Consider the following 19,866-nt stretch of genomic DNA (forward strand, 5'->3'; position numbering starts at 1 on the left):
CACCGCTACACTGCAAATAGAGAAGACAGTCAGGATCCACACAAGACAATCGATGTGACAGCTTTTGTAATGACACTGTACTCTGTGTGGAAACTATTTTGGACCTTGGATGAAAAAGTCACATCCTCCATGGAGCGTATGCGTTCTCCAGGCCACTCCATGTCTGTCTGCCAGGTTATCAGCAGTTCATCAGGGGAACATGGAAGCCCGAGACAATGCGCTCGTCCCTTTCTCGGCCCGGGCGACTCGGGGTGCTGCGGATCACTTCCGCGCGCCAGCGGCCAGCACCTTGAACCGGGATCAGCCTCCCAGAGGAAACCACTGGGGGCCTTTGTGACATTATCGCATGCTGTTGCCATCAAACAAAACAAAGGCACACTAACGAACGAGCCGTTCTGTGGTTGAAAAATGAGACGTTTAATCAGCTCTAGTCCTTCCCATCAACCCGAGTGCTTGACACTGAGCAGATTAAAATCTCAGGCACAGTCTATGTTTATGGAGGTCGTGACCTCTGCTAAGTGTAGTGTAAAAAGTAAGAGAAAGTGATTAGGGTTCCATTTCATCACACGTGTTGAAATCATCAACCTTAATCCTAAATGCAGGAAAGATTTGAGAAAACACTGGGAAAAAAATGTATTCAAAAGGAATTTGGGGTTGATATTGTGATTGACATTTATTTAATGGTAGCTTTCAAGGACTTACTGAATTGGTCCTTTGTATACAACTGTTTTAAAACACCACGACAGTCTTTCTAGAATGCTAACATGCATTGCATACATATGACAAAACAAACAAAAATCTCGCTGCCGGGGGGTGGGGGGGGGGGTGATTTCCATCTATCTATTCTTCAAATCGCTTATCCCCCAAAAATCTAAAGCAGACTATTCTGAATAATAACATTTAAAGCAAAATCCTCCTACAGTTGAGTGGATTAGGAAGTTCTTTAAAGATGATTTAGCAAATATCATCATCATCACTATTATTATTATTATTGTTATCACTGTTGTTTGTATTTATTTTACCAAAAAACATGGGAGCAAACGTTGTCAATGCCCACTCCATCACTTCAACTTTTGTTTATTGATCTAGTATTTAAAAAAAAATCATCATATGCTTCGGCACATTAACTGAATTAGGTTTTAATTAAACCTCCCTTTCTCCCCAGTTCAATTGGCTCCTCCTGCTGTTACATCTTTTCGCCACAGAGTGACGCTGTAGAGCGTGAAGTGTCAAGCGTCTATTTGTGGTCCGAGCGGACCTCAGCAAAAGTCGATCACAAGTGCCATTAAAGTCGTGTCAACTCGTCATAATTTACTTTATGTTAGACGACTGATCGCAAACAAAAGGGCAAAATGTCCTAAATTGTGTTTGTGGGGAATCTGATTGTTTGTCCACGTTTTTTTTCAAGAATTAATTGAGCTAAAAAAAATGACTGAAAACAATAGTTCAGCATCTGCGTATTCGCCATTTCTCACCATTTTCTTTCAAAATAAATATATATTTTGCCTATTTTTAATTGTTGTTATTTTACCAAGATTCTTTTCGGGGCGGGAGGGTGGTTAAACATTTTGTTCATTTTTTTTTCAGTGCATCTTTAATTGACGTCAGTTACCCTTGTCCACGAATGTGCAATTTAAAAAAAAATCAGGTGCAGGTAAATTTTCTTGATGTTTTTTTGCGCTGATTCTTCACCAGGTTTGGATCGTATTAATAATAATAATCACATTTCTAATCCATTCATCCTCACGAGAGTCGCGGGGGTGTTGGAATGCATCCCAGCTGTCTTTGGACAGAAGACGGGGTACACCTTCATCCTCAACCATCCAATCGCAGGGCAAACGAACAACCATTCGCGCTCACAATCACACCTAGGGACAATTTAGAATGTTCCATTAACCTGCAGTGCATGTTTCTGTAATGTGGGAGGAAAACGAAGTACCTGGAAAAACCCACGCAGGCATGGGGCGAACATGCAAACACCACACAGGAAGGCCGGGGACGAAATCGAACCCTGCACCTCTGCACTGTGAGGCGGAGTTGCTAACCGGTCGACCAACCTGCCGCCATAATAATAATAATAATAATAATAATAATTACTCTTGTAATTGGTCATGTTTATGATTTATGATTTGGAAAGGTTAGGTTCAGCAACAGGTGGATTTTTTTTCTGAAACGTCACAGCTATAAATTACAACGCATCGTGAAATCGAAATTGCGCAAGCTTTTATGGGACAAACTTAAAAACAGTAATAAAAATGTATCTCAAAAACCTGATGTGTTGGAAAAAACCCCGTAAAGACATAATTACACCCAGGGACACATAAAGCCCTCTCTGATTAAAAATTGCTGTTGACCAGTGTTTCACGCGGACGTTCGCTATTCACGCGAACACCCGGGGTTCAACTGTGTTGAGATATTTTATTTTACGAAAGCTGATCAACTGCATTTGAATGCTCTTCCATGTCTCACTGAGTAAAGGAAAGGAGCGGCACACTCCCTGCAGCACGAGCTGCCTGCGCCTTTAAGACGATGTGCGTGGAGAAGTTCAAGTTGGGGTCAGCCGAAGTTCCTGCCCTCCGCTTTACCTTCTTGCTTTTTTTTTTTCATTATAGACTGACATCACACTGGAGGCGAGCTCACAGAGGCTCCATTATCATCACCGCCGCCGTTCCGAGTGCGCGTTATTGCCGCTCCAAAATAGCAGAGGAAATTAGTAGAAGGGCGAAAAAAACGGGAGGAAACTGATGCTTTTTTGGTATGGATAGGAGGGGATGAGAAAAGAGAGGAGGGGCAGAAAAGAGAGAGAGGGGCAGAAAAGAGAGAGAGAGAGAGAGAAAGTGGGTGGGAGGACCGACGTAAGCTAGCTGACGAGAGCCTTCGTATCAATTAATAATGATAAAAAAGAGCTGGTGAAAAGCACGCTGGCATGGCTGAGTGGAGGCTGGCACTCGGGACGTCAGATATGACTGCAGCAGCCTGCTGACATGATCATTGAGGCAGACTCGGATGGGATGGCAGCAGACATCGGGCATGCAGGTAAGACAGGACACTTACAATTCACCAGCCTTTCAAAGAAGCATTTTTGAAAACCGGCGTGCTTTCACACAACACAATTGTTCTTTTTTTTTTTTCCTCGTCGATTTTTCTACGATTTCCCCCCCACCTGTTTCAACCTGCTTCAATGCAGATAGGCGGAATCCTCCCCTCCCCACCCTCTTTTCATGGTTTTGCAACCTTTTTAAGTGAAAATAGCAAAGAGGAAAAAAAACATCGTCATCAAAGTCAAGCCACTCTTATGTAACGGTTAGCACGTTTTTGCCTTTAAAAGTATGTTTCAAATGAGCGTTGTTGATTTGTAGTCCTCAAAGATTACGAGGAAAAAACAATGTCATAAAAGTGCACGAGCGAACACGGCTGTTACCAACCACATTTTCAGACTTTTGCTTTTGAATATGCATCAGTTGCGAGGCACGTTTCTAACGATTTGGATTTCAAAGGTATGTCTTAAAGGATTTACATCAAACAACACGATAACATAAAAGTTCATGATCATGCTACTCATACAAAACTGTCTCCGTGTTTGTCGTTTTTTTGCTTTTCAGAGTATTTAAAAGGATCTTCCAAGTTCATGCTTGTCCCACCAACTGTCACCACATTTACACGTTTACTCTTTGAAGTCTGATTAGACTAATCTTAAAAAGCTTTCAGTCATAAACGTTCATGCAATTGTTTACCCCATTTTCATGTTTTGGTTTTAGAAAATATGTCTAAAGTGATCTTTGTCAATTAGGAAACCTTTAATTAATGTAGAAAGCAGAAAAAATATTGAAGAACAAAACTTCTGCTCACCCATGCAGTAAGTTGCAAGACAGTTTGTGTTTTTTAAAGTAGATGACATCCCTAATTGAATGCAGGATGCGTAAAAATCATAAATTGGTCAAGCGTGTGATCCTGTGTCACCCATACGCTGCATCACATAATTGTCCCAAAAAGTAGATGTTGACAATTATTAAAAGTGATCTTTATCAAATAATGTATGAAGGAAGAAGTTCAAGTTGTAGTTGAAGAAATCACATTTCCATGTCAAACTCATGCGAGAACTGGAAATGACCTTACTTTAAAGTTGGACTTGATGTTGCAAATCATAAAAAAAGTGTGTGATCGTGTGTCGTTAATAGTTTAAATAAAATAAAAATTTCCCCCACATATTTTTGTAAGAACACACAAGGGCATGAAAGGTGATCCCACGTATCCTGAAATAGAGAAAAACATTTGTGTGTCACACATAGTGCAGAAATGAACAGTACATGACATGTGCAAATGATTTTTATCAGTAATTATAAAATGTGGAAGCCATAAAAAAAACATTTAAAATATGCCCTCACATGCCAATCCGAGTGCAGAAATGACGTCTTCCCATATTTCGTGTTTTTTTTTTTTTTTGGAAAAGCCAAGAAAACATTTGACTTTCTAATTGTTTAGTAACCCTTAAATGGACAAACCAGAAAAAAAAGAAACAAGAAAGTATGCTTACGCTTTACAGTTGTGGTGAAATATGTCCAAATCGTTTTTCCATCTTCTCATGCTTATATATATCAAAGTAGAACACGAATCCACAAATTGACAAAATCTATAAAAACAACCGTGTTCAACATTTGGCCTTTATTAATGTATTTTGCTGTTTTATAGCATACATATGCCACTTCATTTGAGCTTTTTTTTTCTGTTGCTTTTCTGGTTTCTGACTAATATGCCAGTGTGTGTGTGTGTTTTCAGAATAGTTAGCTGGATTGTGATTTTCCTGTCATAGTGTCCCTCTTAATTTCTGGCTTGCCCGCTGACAGCTGGGGATTTTATTTGTCAGCGTCCCTCTATGCACTGTTGACACGTCTCATTAGTACACGAGTACAGTATGGGGTTGCCGTTACTCTTTTCGGGAGTGAAAAAGACGTGTGGCAATTCGGGATTCACGTGTAGCTTGTGTGAAGAGAAATTAGGCCCCATGCTCCTATGAAAACGTGTTTTAAAATGACATTTTGTTAGGGGAGACAATCTGATGCTATTGTGACTATGTTACCTAACCGGGTTCCCATCACTATTTTGTCACCGTTTTCTAAGATAGTGTGAGGATATTTTTTTTTTCTTGATGCAATCAGACAGGAAGTTGAATGTGATGCGCTTTGCTGATATGACTGAAGCGTGACCTTTTCACCTTTCGGTACTGTTTGAAACGAGCAGGGGGGGGGGCGGAGGGAGGGGGCGGTAGAATTGGCGGCTCCTTGTGCAGACTGCTGTTATGTTACACAGTAAAAGTACACTTTTCTTTTGTCAAATGAAGCACGGCGGTATCGGTTTAAACACATCGCACTGTAAAAAAACACACAACTTGTATTTGTCTGTGACTAAAAACAGTAATTTCAGTTGGAACAACTTTAAACTATACATTTTTGATATACAGCATATATATATATGGCAACAGTGTAAGTTAGAGCAACAACTTGTTTGCTCCAAAACAATTTGCTGAGTTGTTTTTTAACTTCTAGCTTTAAATTGGGGCACAATACAAGGGGAAATTAGTTCTGAAAACTCATCTTTACTCGTTGAAAATGAGAGAGCCAGTTTTAACCACAGGAAACCTTAAAACACGGAGTTGAATTGCCCACCCTAGGTTATGTTGCCTTAAAGATTTGAGTTCACCTACTTTTTATTTTTATTTTTTGAATACACTACATTGCACTTTAGGTGAAGCGAACACGTTCCAAAGGAACATTTACAGTGTTAAATGTGCTCCTTGTGCATTTCATTTGGTAATTTTGTATTCTTTTAAACTAATTATTCATGTGATGGGCACATTCAGGATGCTTTAATATTTGGAAGAAAAAAACATTTGAAGGAAGTTTTTTTGCACAGGCAGTAAGGGCTTCGGCCGCCGTGTGTCGTCACTTCACTGTCAGAGTTCACCAAAGGGGTAAGCTGGGCTCACTTGGGTTTGATGCGATCGCGGCTGAAAATTTATGTTCAAATATGATGGCCCTGTAATGGAAAGCAGAAGTGGAAACGATCAAAATGACAGCTTGGGAAAGGATAGAGCGTGATGTCAAATTAGTTCCTTTCACCCATTTTTTTTTCACCCCAGCTGAAATGGTTCCTTGTCCTATTTTATGATATGTAAAGTTTAGAAATGCACATTTGATTCATGTTATACAATTAAATACTAAAACACATTTCTAAATGGTAATTTCTCCTTTATTTTACTCTTAGTTTTTCATATTTATTGTCTGGCAACCACGTCATTACTTTTAATTGAAGCTGATCCCCCCCCCCCCCCCTTCACAAAAATATTTTCTTAGCCTTTTATGTTTATTGTGACTGCAAATTACTTTTTATTTGCGCTCCTCCCCCTCTTGTGATGCTAAACAATCAACATAATCAGAACCATGCTGCAAAACCAGAGCTTTGTGTAACTTTTTAGGGGCTAACTCTTCACTTTCTGTCCCACCGCAAGGAAGAATGTGAAGTGATATTTATTTATCGACTTGCTCGTGCTCCCATCAGCCATAGAAAAAGTCCCACAAGGATCACTTTGTATTGTAAACTGTCCTCAGATGCCTCTGCTGGAACGAGATGTCATGTTTCATGCGTGATGTAGTTTACTTTAGGCCTGATGGAGGAGAGGAGTGGTGATCTTTGAGCGTGCGGGAATGTTTGCGTGTGTGCATTGGATCCCCGGGGACTGAAACAGCGTGAAGCTTTGCTCCATCTAACGTAAATTAACAGTAGATTCTATGCGTTTTGGGTTTCTTCTATAGTAGAGTGGAAAAGACCACAATTGCTGTTGTGGTTACCGGTATATGTAGATAACGCCCAGTTTCCTGATGAGAACTTAACTAGAAAATGCAAACAGTGAAAGAACACAAATCGCAAATGACGTTTTAAAGGGCAAGTCCAGTCAGAAAATTTCTTGACAATAATGTTTTATGCCCCCTTACAAGTCTAAATAAGTATTCACGTTAATCTTGTGTATGTGAGATATTTATTAAGCCACCAATTTTTATCAGTCTCAGGGGGCGGCCATTTTGCCTTTAATTGGCACTTGCTAGCAATGAAAATGACATCACAGTGAGAAGGGCTCAGCCTACTAACGTCACATGATTTAAGAAACCCAGAAAACAGCTGCGAGCTGTGATTGGAGGTTACCTGAGCCATGAGCAGCTGTGATGTCATTTTCAGTCGAGAGCAAGTGCAAAATGGCCGCCCCCTGAGATGTATAAAAGCGGGTGGATTTTGCGGCTCAATTCATATTCCACAAACGAAATATTAATCAGAATACCATGTTTCGACTAGTGGGGCCGCATAGGACATATTATTTGAAAGAAAATGTTTGACTTGACTTCCCCTAGAAGTAGGGCCTGACCAATTAATCAGACGGTTTTAGCTCTTTCAAATTACCGGTAGTTAAAAATCAACCTATTTTTTGTCAATTTAATAATTTTTATTTTGGATTTTTATTTATTTTTGTTTGACATCTTACAACATAAGGCAAAGGGAATGACATTTAAACATTTCCCTTCCCAGAAAAGCAACTGATATTTGTCCATTTTTGACTCTGTTGTAAAGCTAAACAAATAAAATACAATGGGTCAAATTATTGTAAAACATTCATATGTTCAGTTTATTTCTCTCTCTCTCTCTCATATATAATGTGTGTATATATTTATTTATAGATATATACAGTATACACACACACATTTTGTCATGTCGAACAGAGTCGGCATGATGTAACCAATGGCAAATTCGACCTTTATTTCCCTTGTGCGTATCATTTTTTCGAACCGTTAGTCTACGTGCGCTTCATCACACTTGTGAAACCTTCATCACGTCCAGTTTGTTCAAATCTCTGCACAAAACCATTTGCAGCCTCAATTCTTTTTTTTTTGGGGGGGGGTTGGGTGTTCTCTGCCTCTTGACGGCTCTCTCACATTTCGCCTGCTGCAGAGGAAGCGAACGCATGAGGGACCTGAGTTTTTTTTTTCTCATGATGAGAAACGCAGCAGCGGTGCTCACCTTTTTCGCTTCCCCTCGACTTTCTGTGAGCCCCTCTCTGGTATGCGCTTCTCACACTGTTGCGCCGCAGCCTGCTTGTTCTGCTGCACAATTGACACGACCGCTGACATATGTCGAACAATCCCACCAGTGAATTTAGCGGGACCGCAGATTAATTACTTTCATACATGAATGCAGCTTTGTGACTCACTTTGTCTCTTGTGTTGTGACATGTGGCCGGTCCGCTGACAAGTGAAAATGTGAATATTTCTGCCCATGCCATTGGGATCCGATCGAGGACCTCCAGGCTCAGTATCTCCGTTCTTGTGTTTGATTTTGGTTCCAGCACGTTACCGGTGTCAGCAGAAGATTTTTGGTTAGCACCACCACAGTTCAGCGGGTTTCTGTTCGAATCACGGTTTCCTGCCACATTCCAGAAACACACATGACTGGTTAACTGAATACTCAAAAAAACTGTCAATTGTTGTAAAAGTGAGTCTGAATGCTGGTTTGATGATATGTGCCCTGCGATTAACTGGTCTAGGGGTGTTCTTACTCCATGTAATTCTTCAACATGACCTCTCACTGCTCTCTGTTCGTCTGTAGGTGGCGGACTGAAGACGATGCTGGATGCCATGGAAGTACCAAGTCACGCTCGGGATCTCCTCCTGCAGCTCAACAGCCAGCGCACCAAAGGATTCCTTTGTGATGTCATCATTGTGGTGCAGAACGCCCTCTTCCGGGCACACAAGAACATTCTGGCGGCCAGCAGCCTCTACTTGAAGTCCTTGGTGGTTCACGACAATCTCATCAACCTTGACCATGAGATGGTGAGTCCCGGGGTCTTCCGGGTCATTCTGGACTACATCTACACGGGCCGCCTCACCGAGGGGGACCCTGCTTCTCCCACCGAGCCCAACCTGGGTGCCGTTTTGGCTGCGGCAAGCTACCTGCAGCTGCTTGACTTGGTAGCTCTGTGCAAAAAGAAACTTAAAAGAAATGGCAAGTACCAAACTCGCGCCACTCCCGCCTTCCTGCCTTACGCAAAGATGGGCGGCATGGGGCTCGGTGGCGGAGGCCGCTACAGGGTTTCCACTCCTGTCATCCAGCCGTGTCCTCCCGGGGGGATGATGAACAGCCACACGCCCCGGCCTCCGCCGTTGGAGGAGCTGGTTCCCCATCGGCTCGCCATCCATACCGGCGAGCTGTACGCCCCCACCTCCACCCAAGGCCCCCAGGCCTTTCCGTCCATTCAGTCGGTGCTGCCAGCTCAGCTTGGCCTACGTTCGGCGCTTCCGGAGAGGAACTGCTCCCCAAACTATGGCCTGGACCTCTCCAAGAAGAGTCCCAACTCTCAATCTCAGCACACCCCATCCCAGTCCCATGTGGTCAGCACACACAACGACGAGGAGCGAGACGGGACCCCGAGCGGCCACGCCAGTCCCACGCAGGGAGCCAACGGCAGGGCCTTCCCTTCCGAAAAAATGGAGACGGCGGATCAGACGAGTACTCTCACTCCACCGCCGTTTCCACACAACCAACCGCTCGGCCCCCACCTGCCCCACCTCCATCGCTCGGGATCACAGGGCACCGACCGCTTCCCGTGCCCGCCGAGCCCGGACACCCTCACGGAAGTCGGGGAGGCCGGAAGAGAAGTAGGCAACATCTACCGCTGGGTGAAACACGAGCCGCTGCCGTACGCGGCCGAGGCTGAGGACGAGGATGAAGACGAGGATGAGGAGGAAGGGGGCGAAAACGGAGAACGGCGGCACAACCACCACAAGGAGGAAAGCGAGGGGCCGGACGACAAGAGTGGCTCTGGCACCGAGGAGACGGGCAGTAGCGAGGGTCGCCCGTCGCCTTCCGGACCCATGGGGAGGTTCCATGTTCCGTACGAGCCGGAGAGTTACGGGGACAATCTGTACGTGTGCATCCCCTGCGACAAGGGCTTCCCGAGCTCAGAGCAGCTCAACGCGCACGTGGAGACCCACACGGAGGAGGAGCTTTACGGCAACTCGGGCGGCGAGCTGGGAAACGGCAACAGCGGCAAGAATATCAGCAGCAGCACCAACGGCTACGGCAGCTTGAGCGGCGGCGCCGCCCTGAGCAGTCTCTCCCATCTGGAGACAAAGTCCAACCAGGTTTTGGCTCCGGGGACCATCGGGGAGATGATCCGCCCGTACCGCTGCTCTTCCTGCGATAAGTCCTACAAGGATCCGGCGACTCTGCGGCAGCACGAAAAGACCCACTGGCTCACCCGGCCCTACCCGTGCAGCATCTGCGGCAAGAAGTTCACGCAACGCGGCACCATGACGCGCCACATGCGCAGCCACCTGGGCCTCAAGCCCTTCGCCTGCGACTCTTGCGGCATGCGCTTCACTCGCCAGTACCGCCTCACCGAGCACATGCGCATCCACTCTGGGGAGAAGCCATACGAGTGCCAAGTTTGCGGCGGAAAGTTCGCCCAACAGCGCAACCTGATCAGTCACATGAAGATGCACAGCGGCGGGGGCGCGGCCGGCGGCCTGACCGCCGAAGGCAAGCTGAAGCTGGACTTTGCCGAGGGCATCTACCCCCTGAGCAAGTACACGGCTGAACATCTGGGGCTCAAGCAGGAGAAGGCCAACGAGCTCCTCCTCCAGGCGCAGCAGCAGCTGGTGGCCGACGCGAAGGTCATGGAGAGTCTCTACCCGCTTTCCAAACTGGCGTCGGAGCACCTGGGGGCGCTGGGCCACGACAAGATGGACATCCTGTGCCACGCCCTGCCCCCCCCAGCCCAGCAGGCCCTCTCCGAGGCCCGCACCATTGACCGCTACTCGCCCAGCTAAGACATCCGATCACCACAGCCACACGCAGTATTCTGATGCCGTTCACCTCAAGTAAATAACCCCTCCGCACCTCAGACTGTGGCGACTGTAAGTGCCTTTCTATGCGTCTAATCTTTGAAGCCTCCTACCGGAAGGAGCACTGTGCTATCTATCCTGTGACCAAGGGACACTTGCTTGAGAGCAGTATTTATGTGTGTGTATGCAAAAAAAAAATACCACCAAAAACAATTCCAGCCATTGAGCCAAAGCATAAAAAAAAATCTGAAAATGCTTATTTATTTTTTCTATTATGATGAAATCCAAAGAGAAGCTTCAACCCTTAAACCTGTGTTATGAGAAGCAAAATGGACAAGATTCAGGGTTTGTGTCCAGATCATCTGGGCTTTTAGAACATTGGGAGTTTTTCTTTTTTGAATTTTCTACTCTGGAGTCACTGATGGCATAGTGGTACACTCGCATGTTCCCGCTCGCTGACTGTGTGAATGTGGTTTGGAGTTAGGGTCAGGGGCGGAGCTAGCTGGTGCCCGGCGCTCACTCTCTGGCACCCCCCACATCAAGAGGAAGATTTTGGTATCTGTGATTTTCCTGCCATTTTCACACAGGTGCACTTTTCTTAGATTCCTTAAAGCTGACACAATACATTTATATTAATTGCATATTTTAAAGATTAGACTTACAATTGATCTTTGGTTACATTACATCCCGACTGTCAACGACACTCAAAATCATTACTTTTCCAACATACCAAACAACCAACATGGATGAGAAGTCAATTGTTTATCATGCGATCCACCGTCAGGTTTCATGAAATAAAATGCACACGTGTATTAAACTGACAGCAAACCTGAAAGTGAAAAGTAACGCTCAGAATTGTGAAGAATTAAGAGACATTTGTCTCCTTGTTTTTTTTTTTTTTTTTTTTAAATAAATGATTTGAATGAACGAGCCATCGATCGCGGTATGCAAAATGGGCTGTGATGACACTTGCTCACTCTTATTGCTGTTAGCTTGTGATTCAGAGCATGACATACAAGATCACTATGAGGTAGTACGCAAAAGCATAGCAACGGCAAAGAAAATGGCATGACCTAGTCAATTAAGCGCATCAAAACATAACTTTTCCCTGCTTGGATTCTGAGTGTGTTGGGCAGGATTCTCTACATTTGTGCAGTTTATAAGTTTATATCATGAAACCCGGACTGTGGATGGTATGACAAACAATGACTTCTCAGTTACAGAGCCTGACAAGAATGTATGCACATGTGTGCATATCACTGTAGCCACACCACTGAAAAACTTATTGCTATGCCATTGATTAGCGACTGTGAATGGTTGTCTGTTTTTATACATGCCCTTTAATCGGCTGGCAACACAAAAATACCTGTCCGTCAACGAGGGTGTCGCCCTCGGACTAATCGCTCCATTCAAGTTGATTAATCGCACATCGCCAATCAGGGATTTGACCCCAGTCCCGCTGTCACGTCAGTGAAGCCCAGCTACCGTTGACATGCCAACGTGAGTGTTAAGCACACACGCGCCTTATCTCCCCGCCCCTCCCCACTCTATTTCACACACACTTAGCGAAGCTGCTAATCTGTCAGCGATGCGTGCACGAGGCCCCCCCGGTTGTAGGCCGGCCCAGCTGTTGGGCGCCAGTAATCCCTGTGAAATCTCGCTTTCTCCAGGACAATTTGCGCACACCACGTCCCCATTTCATGGCTGCCATCCCCTCAGCGCGACTTACTAACATCTGAAGCCTCGAATTACCTCCCTACCGCTCCTCCCTTTTGTCCCCATGCTGATACCAAAGCCACAACCCCCCCCCCCCCAAAAAACAATGATGAAAAGCGTTTTTTGCATGGGGGGATGAGTGGCAGTCGGAAAATAAAAGAGCACTTGAAGTTTGCGGGTTTGAAGGCACTTATTCTTATTACATTCAAAATGCTTTTATCCCAAAGAATATCCTGCAGACTTTTTGCTTTTGCTTCCCTTTTTCTTTCACGAGTCCTTAATTCAGATCGTCTGACCACTATCGTGCCAACGTCAACCTCAGAGGGTGAATGTGAAGACTTTTAAGCCATAAACACACTGTGATGGACCGAATGACTTTTATCTGAAAAAGCTACCCCGCCCCCCTCCCACCCACAAAAAAATAAATAAAATGTGCCTTACATTTTGGGATTTTTATCTGTATTCTGTATTTTGATGTAACAGTCGTTTTAAGGCAGCAGTGGGGAACTTTTTGAAATATGTGGGTTAAATGTTTTGGGGCTTTTTATAACAATTCCTCTGAGGTTTTGTATTTGTTTTTATATTCCATCCGCATGCATGTGTTCCCCCACCCCTGCCTTAAGGGGCTTCATTTGTGTAATACAGTATATGTCCAATAGCAAATCTGTTGTTTCCTGTCACTTTTTCTTGTCCAACCAAAGCAATGCACATGAAAACTGGTGCTTACCTCAGGACCACACACACAAGACACATGCACACATAACAACACGCAGTTGTTCTGTTTTTAAACCTGTGGTTATTGTCTGTTTATACGTTAAGAGTTTTACAGCAGAGTGATGACATTTGATACTGCTTTTTTATTGTTATGATTATTACGATGTGGCGTACACTTTCCATTGTGTTGTCCTTTAAAAAAAAAAAAAAAAAAAAGAGGCGTCGACGGGTCTGCCCCAGTCGGTGGCTGTCTTCACGGGCTGTCTGTGAACATCAGAACCGCACTCGGGGCTGAGCGCCATGCCATGTTGATGTTGTTTGGGTTCAGAGTGGAGCTTCCAGGGACTTTTCACAGCCCGTTTGACACAGTGTTCAAGAGCTTGAGGCAACACACATACACCCATTTATATAGCACGCACACACACACACACACACACACACACACACACAGAGGACAAGTTTTTCTTTTTTTGGGGGGGGGGTTATTTTCTGATATGCGTTATGAGTGTGTGGGAATTTCAGCAGCTTATTCACTCGTTTTAATGAAAATGTGCCCCCCTCGTTAAAATAACACACTTTCCTCTGTAGCACCAAACCTAAGCAGTAAGAGGAAGAGTCAGATAACCCCTTTTTTTAAGGAGAAGCTCCAACACACACACACACACACACTCAAATGTACATACTGACAGAAAAATAAACCGCATGTGCTGAAAAACCTCAATTATGAGGTTTTCCTTAGACTGCTATCGGTCTCCCACTGGGTCCCCATATGAAAACCAGAATCAGAGGTGGTAAAAGTACTCACATTCCGTGCTTAAGAAGTAGTCCTATGTTTTCTTTATGTGAAGATGACAAAATATAGATTCTAAAATGTGCTCACTGTAACAGTAAAAAGTAAACATTAATTTGTACCATCAATTGTAGACAATGCATGTTCCCCTCGGGCCTGCATGGGTTTTCTCCGGGTACTCCCGTTTCCTCCCACATTCCAAAAACATACACGGCAGGCTGATTGAACACTCTAAATTTAGTTCCTACGTGTGAGTGTGGGCGTGGATGGTTGTTCGTCTGTGTGTGCCCTGAGATTGGCTGGGAACCGGTTCAGGGTGTTCCCCCCTACTGCCCGAAGACGGCTGGGATAGGCTCCAGTGGATCGGAAAATGGATGGTTGGATGCAATACCTGCTTAGATAACTTTGCACAGCTAAATGGAAAAAAAAAACTTCTTTGTCCACAGATTCCCACTTTTATTAATTTACAATGTGCTTATACTAAGTGTGTGTGTGTGTGTGTGTTTGTGTGCTTGTGTCCGGGCGTGCGTGTTGTGTGTATGTGTATGCGTGTGGAGGAGGGTGGGACATGCTTTAGCTTTGACTAAGGTTTTTCTATGATGACACCTTGTTCCCATGGTCCCACAACAAACAAAAAAAATACCCTCAACTTTATTTATATACTGTATCACGATTTAGGCCCCCATAATTAAACGTCTTTTTGTTTGGTCCACCTGTCGATGTTCCTCGATGGTGTGGGTGGGTATATATTCTCTATATTACATATGATCATAACACCCCAAAATATTGTGAATAACATTTGCGGTATCGGAAAGTCTTCCCATTTTTCGCCCCAGAATACATAAAACGCAATAGCCCTTAATTGAAATAATTATACTGTACTTATAATACAACCCCTTTTTTTTTTTTTAATTAGCTAATGATAACTGGAGGAAAAAAATACGCCTTCCCTGAATGGGTTTTGTCTGACTGAGGACAACTTTTTTTGCTTGTATATTTTGCTTCTGCAATCAGTCAATAATCCCCAAAAGGCTACCTTATAAAAACAATTTCGCAGTTGACTCGTTGAAGAATTGTCCGGGAACATGCGAGTGAGCGAGGCGCTGATGTTGATAACCTATAGGAGTCAGTGGGCCGGAAGTGTTTGCTTGTCTGTTTATGCCATCGGAGCATGCGGAGCAGGGCCTAATTCACATCCTGGCAATAAAGCTGGGCGCGAAGGAGACGAGCCGAGGAGCAGGAAGTGAACTTTTGCCCGTGGCGCAGGATGTGTCGATGCAGATAGTAGAGGGAGAGGAATCGGGGCGAGTGCAAGCGGGGTGGAGCCTGAGCCATTGTCTGCCTATGAAAAGCCCGCGTGAATCTCTAAAATGCTCCATTCACAAAACAAGTCATTATCTTGGCTTTTCCTTCCCCACTTTGCTCGGTTGGGAATAAACCTCTGCTTGGAGTCACGGTGATACGGTCGAATGCATTGGAAGGCGTTCAAGCGCTTTGTGGTGAGGATGTTGTGGATTTATCGTTAAGAGCGGGGGTTGGGGCGGGGGCAGAATTGGTTGAGTAGCAAGCATTTAGGTAGGCTACACACCAAGAAAACTGCAGGATGCTTATTACAAAAATATCTTCCGAAGGCAATGTTACAAACCGCACAGACTACACAAATCATTATTTATTCATTATAACACTTCACAACTGCAATAACTTTTGAGAATCGCAACATAGATCATCTGGAGTCCGCAAATGACATTCGCTCATATTTGTCGCTTGTTGCGAGGCAGAGTTCATAGGGCTCAGTCAATCCTGCCCCACAAACCAATGCAAAAAAAAAGAACAAAATGAACTTCACCAATAAAAAGTGAATTAGCTATTGAACAGATTGTAGCAACATTACTCAAATTCTTTCCTTTACCCAACATCACATATTCTGCGTCCTGCTAGGCAGAGTTCACCGGGAAAACAAAACGATTGCCAAACAAAGCACTTTGGAGGATTATTTGGTATTGGTAAAGTCCGGAGGTAGATACTGTTCGCCGACTGGATGGCGATGCGCATTTAAGGTCATATTTCACCGAGCGGCGAAGTTTTGAAAGTGTGTGCGCACATGGCGAATGTAGGTTTTTTTTTTGGGCTCGGGTTCGTTCAGGGTGGTCAAAGACGTTGGCCGGCAATTTTAATGCTTTCACACAGTTTTTCTTGTCACCGGCAAATTTTTGAGCATGTTCAAAAATTTGATGGCGACACGAAAAAAAACAAACAAAAAAAACTGTTTGCAACCATTAAGACTGTTTGGGAATGGCTGGTGAACATCTTTGCAACTGTTTGCAACTGTTGAAGGTTGCATCTGATTGGTCAGTCAGATAAAAGCACACACATCCATATCGTGTGTGTGTGTGTGTGTGTGTGTGCGCGCACATTTATTTGGCACAGAAAAGCTTTGTTAGCCTCCAGCGTAGTTTAGCAGTTTTGAAGGTGATAAATAAGGCTTTTATGAAATTCCATTAACGAAGCAGAGCCAAATAAAAGCCTTCGCAGTGGGTTAACTAAATTTTTATATGCTGATGTTTGATTTCTTTTGCCATTTCTTTCCTTTTTAAATGTCAGTGTGAGACCCATAACTTTTATAACACTAACAGTATGGAAATAATATATGGAAAAAAGAAGACAGTCTGGATGAGTTCCAGCGGCCTAAGATGGATGGTGGCTTTTAAAGCTTCCTACCAACTTTGGGAAAGAAAAACAAAACAAAACATAAGAATAATAATTTTAGCCGCATCCAAAGGGGAGAAGTACTAACCCGACATTACTTAAAAAAGAAATATCTCCGACTGTCTATTCAGTTTTATGGATTCACGTGCTGGCTGTGCATCATTGCCTTTTAGTGTGGATAATCATAGGTGCCAAAAGCCACCATTGTCCACTGCCTATTTCCTTTTTTTATGAACTGCCAAATTACAGAGAAAAACGGTCCATTTTCATCCCTGGAGCTAAGAATGGACTTTTTCCTTGCGTGATTGCGCACGCCGCTGCTTGAAGTGAGCATTGTCGCTGATGTAAGCAGCGTGGTCATCCGCGTGCGCTGTCTTTGTGCACCTCTGCCCCCCCCCCCCCCCCCCCCAAGGGTCCCGCCCGCCCCAATTACTTGCCTTCATTCTGAGCAGCTGCTTCACATTGACATCAGTGTATGTGATGCTTTTATTCCTCGTTTCATCTGCTCCAAGTGAAAAATTAGCTGTCACTCAGGTGAGTGACCCCTGCCTAAATTTGATTTCACTTTGACGACCACAAACTTCATTCCCGTAATGCTGTCCTATTCTGAGCTTTCCTTCATTGGTCTCAATGCTCACAAAGTGACTTTTTTTCTTGTCCCCACATAATGATTATGACCACTACACACACACACTTACATGACTTGGCTTATTCTAATAAACTTAAACAAAGCCCAAGCATTCATATTTGTACTTTTCCCAAATTTGTGGTCCCCCACACTGAAACTCATTTGAATTTTGTCCAGGCCATTTCTAAAAACGCATTCACTTCTGGAGCTTTGTCAGATTTTTGGTTGCCAGGCTAAAATACATAACTAAACCAACTTTATTAGTCTGGGTCAGTTCTAAAAATGGAACACATTCCTTCTAATAGCTCATGCATTTGTGTTTTTGGCTCACCTTGATTTTTAGTCCCAATGATGGGACCATGTACAGTTTTTGTCCCCAGATCGTGAGGATGACCAACACACATGCACACATACACGACTCGGCTGATTTCTAATACTCTTCAGAATAGCTTTAGCCGAATTATAGAAAATGAAACTTAAGTCTGGGCCAATTCTCAAAACAGATTACTTTATAATAGCGCATGCTTTCGCATTTTGAGACTTCCCTGATTTTGGTCTCCGTGATGTTACCTTTTTGTCCCCAAAATAGCAATCGAGACTCATGACGGTGTGCAGTAACAATTTTCAGGGCCAAGTGTAAAAAGTAAAATTACCTAACAGCTTATGCCTCCGTATTTTGACCTTTCCCTATTTTTGGTCCCCATGATGTGACTGTGTAAACTGACTTTTTGTCCCCAAATACTGACAAAGACGAGTAGACGTACACGTGCACAATGGGTAAATTTCTAAAAACGTAACAGATGTCTTCAGAGTAGTTCATTCTTCCATATTTTAAATTTTTACTAAGTTTTGGTCGGACAGCACAGATGACTTCAAAATAGCTTTTTTTCCCCATTATTATTATCCCCTGATTTTTGGTTCCCATGCTCTAAAACGCCGCCTTGATGTAACTTTATCAGCTGACTTTAGTCCCCATATAATCAAAATGACCAGTACACACATACACAAATGGTGCCAATTGTCCAACTTTAGCAGACTGCTTCAGAATAGCCCTTACGTTCACATTTTGTGGGTTTTCCGTGATCTTTGCTCCCCGTGACGTGACCCATGTCACAAGACTTTTTGTCCCCAACTGGTGATGAAGACCACTTCGCACACACACACATACATAAATGGGGCCAATTGTACAGCTTGAACAGATTGTTTTCAGAATAGCTCACGCATTCAAATTTTTTGGGCCAATGCTCAAAACTTGCCTTGCGTTGCGCTCCTTTTCTGACATGTCCCACGTTTGCCTCTCCACTAGCTCTGACTCCCTCCTTAAATCTTGCTCAACCCCCCCGATCCACTTACTTCCAGCTGTTTCTCATGCTGAAGAAGACACTTGTCTAAATGTTTACACCGAGGGCTACTTTCTTTTTCACTAAGCCCTGATCGATTTCTAAAATGAACCCCGCCACCACATGCGTTGACCTCCACTGCATGATGGTTAAACCCCCTCCCCCTCTCCTTTACCACCCTCCCCCCGCCACCGCCAAGAAAACCGAGATTAAAACCAGAGGAAATGAATACTGCTCAGAAAGATGCCAGCAAAGTAAACATGTATGAAATTGCACAATTGCGCCAGGGCCCTCCGGGTGCACAGCAGCCAAGTCATGCGCCCAGATGAAGGGAACAAGGGGAAAAAGAAGCAAAGCCAGAAACCAAACTGTAAGAAAGAGAAGAGAGCGGGGAGGGGAATGGGGGAATAGCGTCTTGCCTCGCCTGCTGTTTCTTTTTCTGTTTGGTGAAGCTGAAAGTGTGATTACCTTCAGGAAATGATGCCGCTCATTGTCAGACTTGCTGGTGCTCATCCATCATGTCAGCTCGCCCTCACAACTGTGAAGCTTTGGTGCAACTGGATGAGAAGCAAAAGTGCAGTTTTGATGTCAATGGAATCTATTAACAGGAGAACACAGCTTTTTTTTGGTGCTTTAATTAGGGCTGAATGATTTTGAACTATCATCTCATTGCAATTCCCCCATCTGAACCTCCCCCAATAGTGTGACTGCAAAAAAAGTGAGCTTTTTTTCTTCCCAATGTCTATTTTCAAGTATTTTTTTAAAAGTTTTATTAAGATTAAAGTAATCTGTCTTACAATAAATATCAGACAGATATCAGCCTTATAAATGTTTGTTCTCGTAGTTTTAGCTTATGCTAAGATATAGCCAAATGAACCATGAATTGAAAGTCAGTTTAGCGACTTCACTTAAGAGTTGCGATTGGATTTGCAGTCTTCCAAGCGCTCATGACGACCGCTTCACAAAATTCGACAGACCCAAGTGTGATGCACGCATGAATCTGTCATAAATCAGATCATCCTAACCAATCTATGGCTTTGTCATTTCAGCTTTTTATGTCAACATCTGGACCGCACTTAAAAGCAC

At 43.9% G+C, this 19,866-nt stretch overlaps 1 protein-coding gene and 1 long non-coding RNA gene across 4 annotated transcripts in view; one reads left to right on the top strand and one right to left on the bottom strand.

Annotated features, from left to right (window-relative positions):
- The first annotated feature begins 2,639 nt into the window (after positions 1-2,639).
- On the top strand, positions 2,640-13,265 carry hic1 (hypermethylated in cancer 1). Its single transcript, XM_086125373.1, has 2 exons — positions 2,640-3,036; positions 8,650-13,265. The coding sequence occupies exons 1-2, from the start codon at positions 2,985-2,987 to the stop codon at positions 10,869-10,871; spliced, it is 2,274 nt and encodes a 757-aa protein (XP_085981499.1). The 5' UTR covers positions 2,640-2,984; the 3' UTR covers positions 10,872-13,265.
- The window catches only part of LOC147197495 (uncharacterized), a 32,137-nt gene continuing 18,137 nt past the window's right edge, over positions 5,867-19,866 (bottom strand). Inside the window, exons 3-6 of one of the 3 annotated variants that reach the window (XR_015102449.1) lie at positions 19,249-19,337; positions 8,255-8,466; positions 8,065-8,167; positions 5,867-6,033 (exon numbers count right to left, since the gene is read on the bottom strand). This is a non-coding gene — a long non-coding RNA (uncharacterized LOC147197495). Of the gene's footprint in view, positions 6,034-7,750; positions 7,990-8,064; positions 8,168-8,254; positions 8,467-19,248; positions 19,338-19,866 lie in introns of those variants that run through there. The other 2 variants (XR_015102448.1, XR_015102447.1) reach the window with 2 other exon arrangements.

Source organism: Hippocampus guttulatus, chromosome 12 (genome assembly GCF_054856545.1).
Source record: "Hippocampus guttulatus isolate MCC_2025c chromosome 12, RoL_Hgut_1.0, whole genome shotgun sequence".
Taxonomy (NCBI): domain Eukaryota; kingdom Metazoa; phylum Chordata; class Actinopteri; order Syngnathiformes; family Syngnathidae; genus Hippocampus; species Hippocampus guttulatus.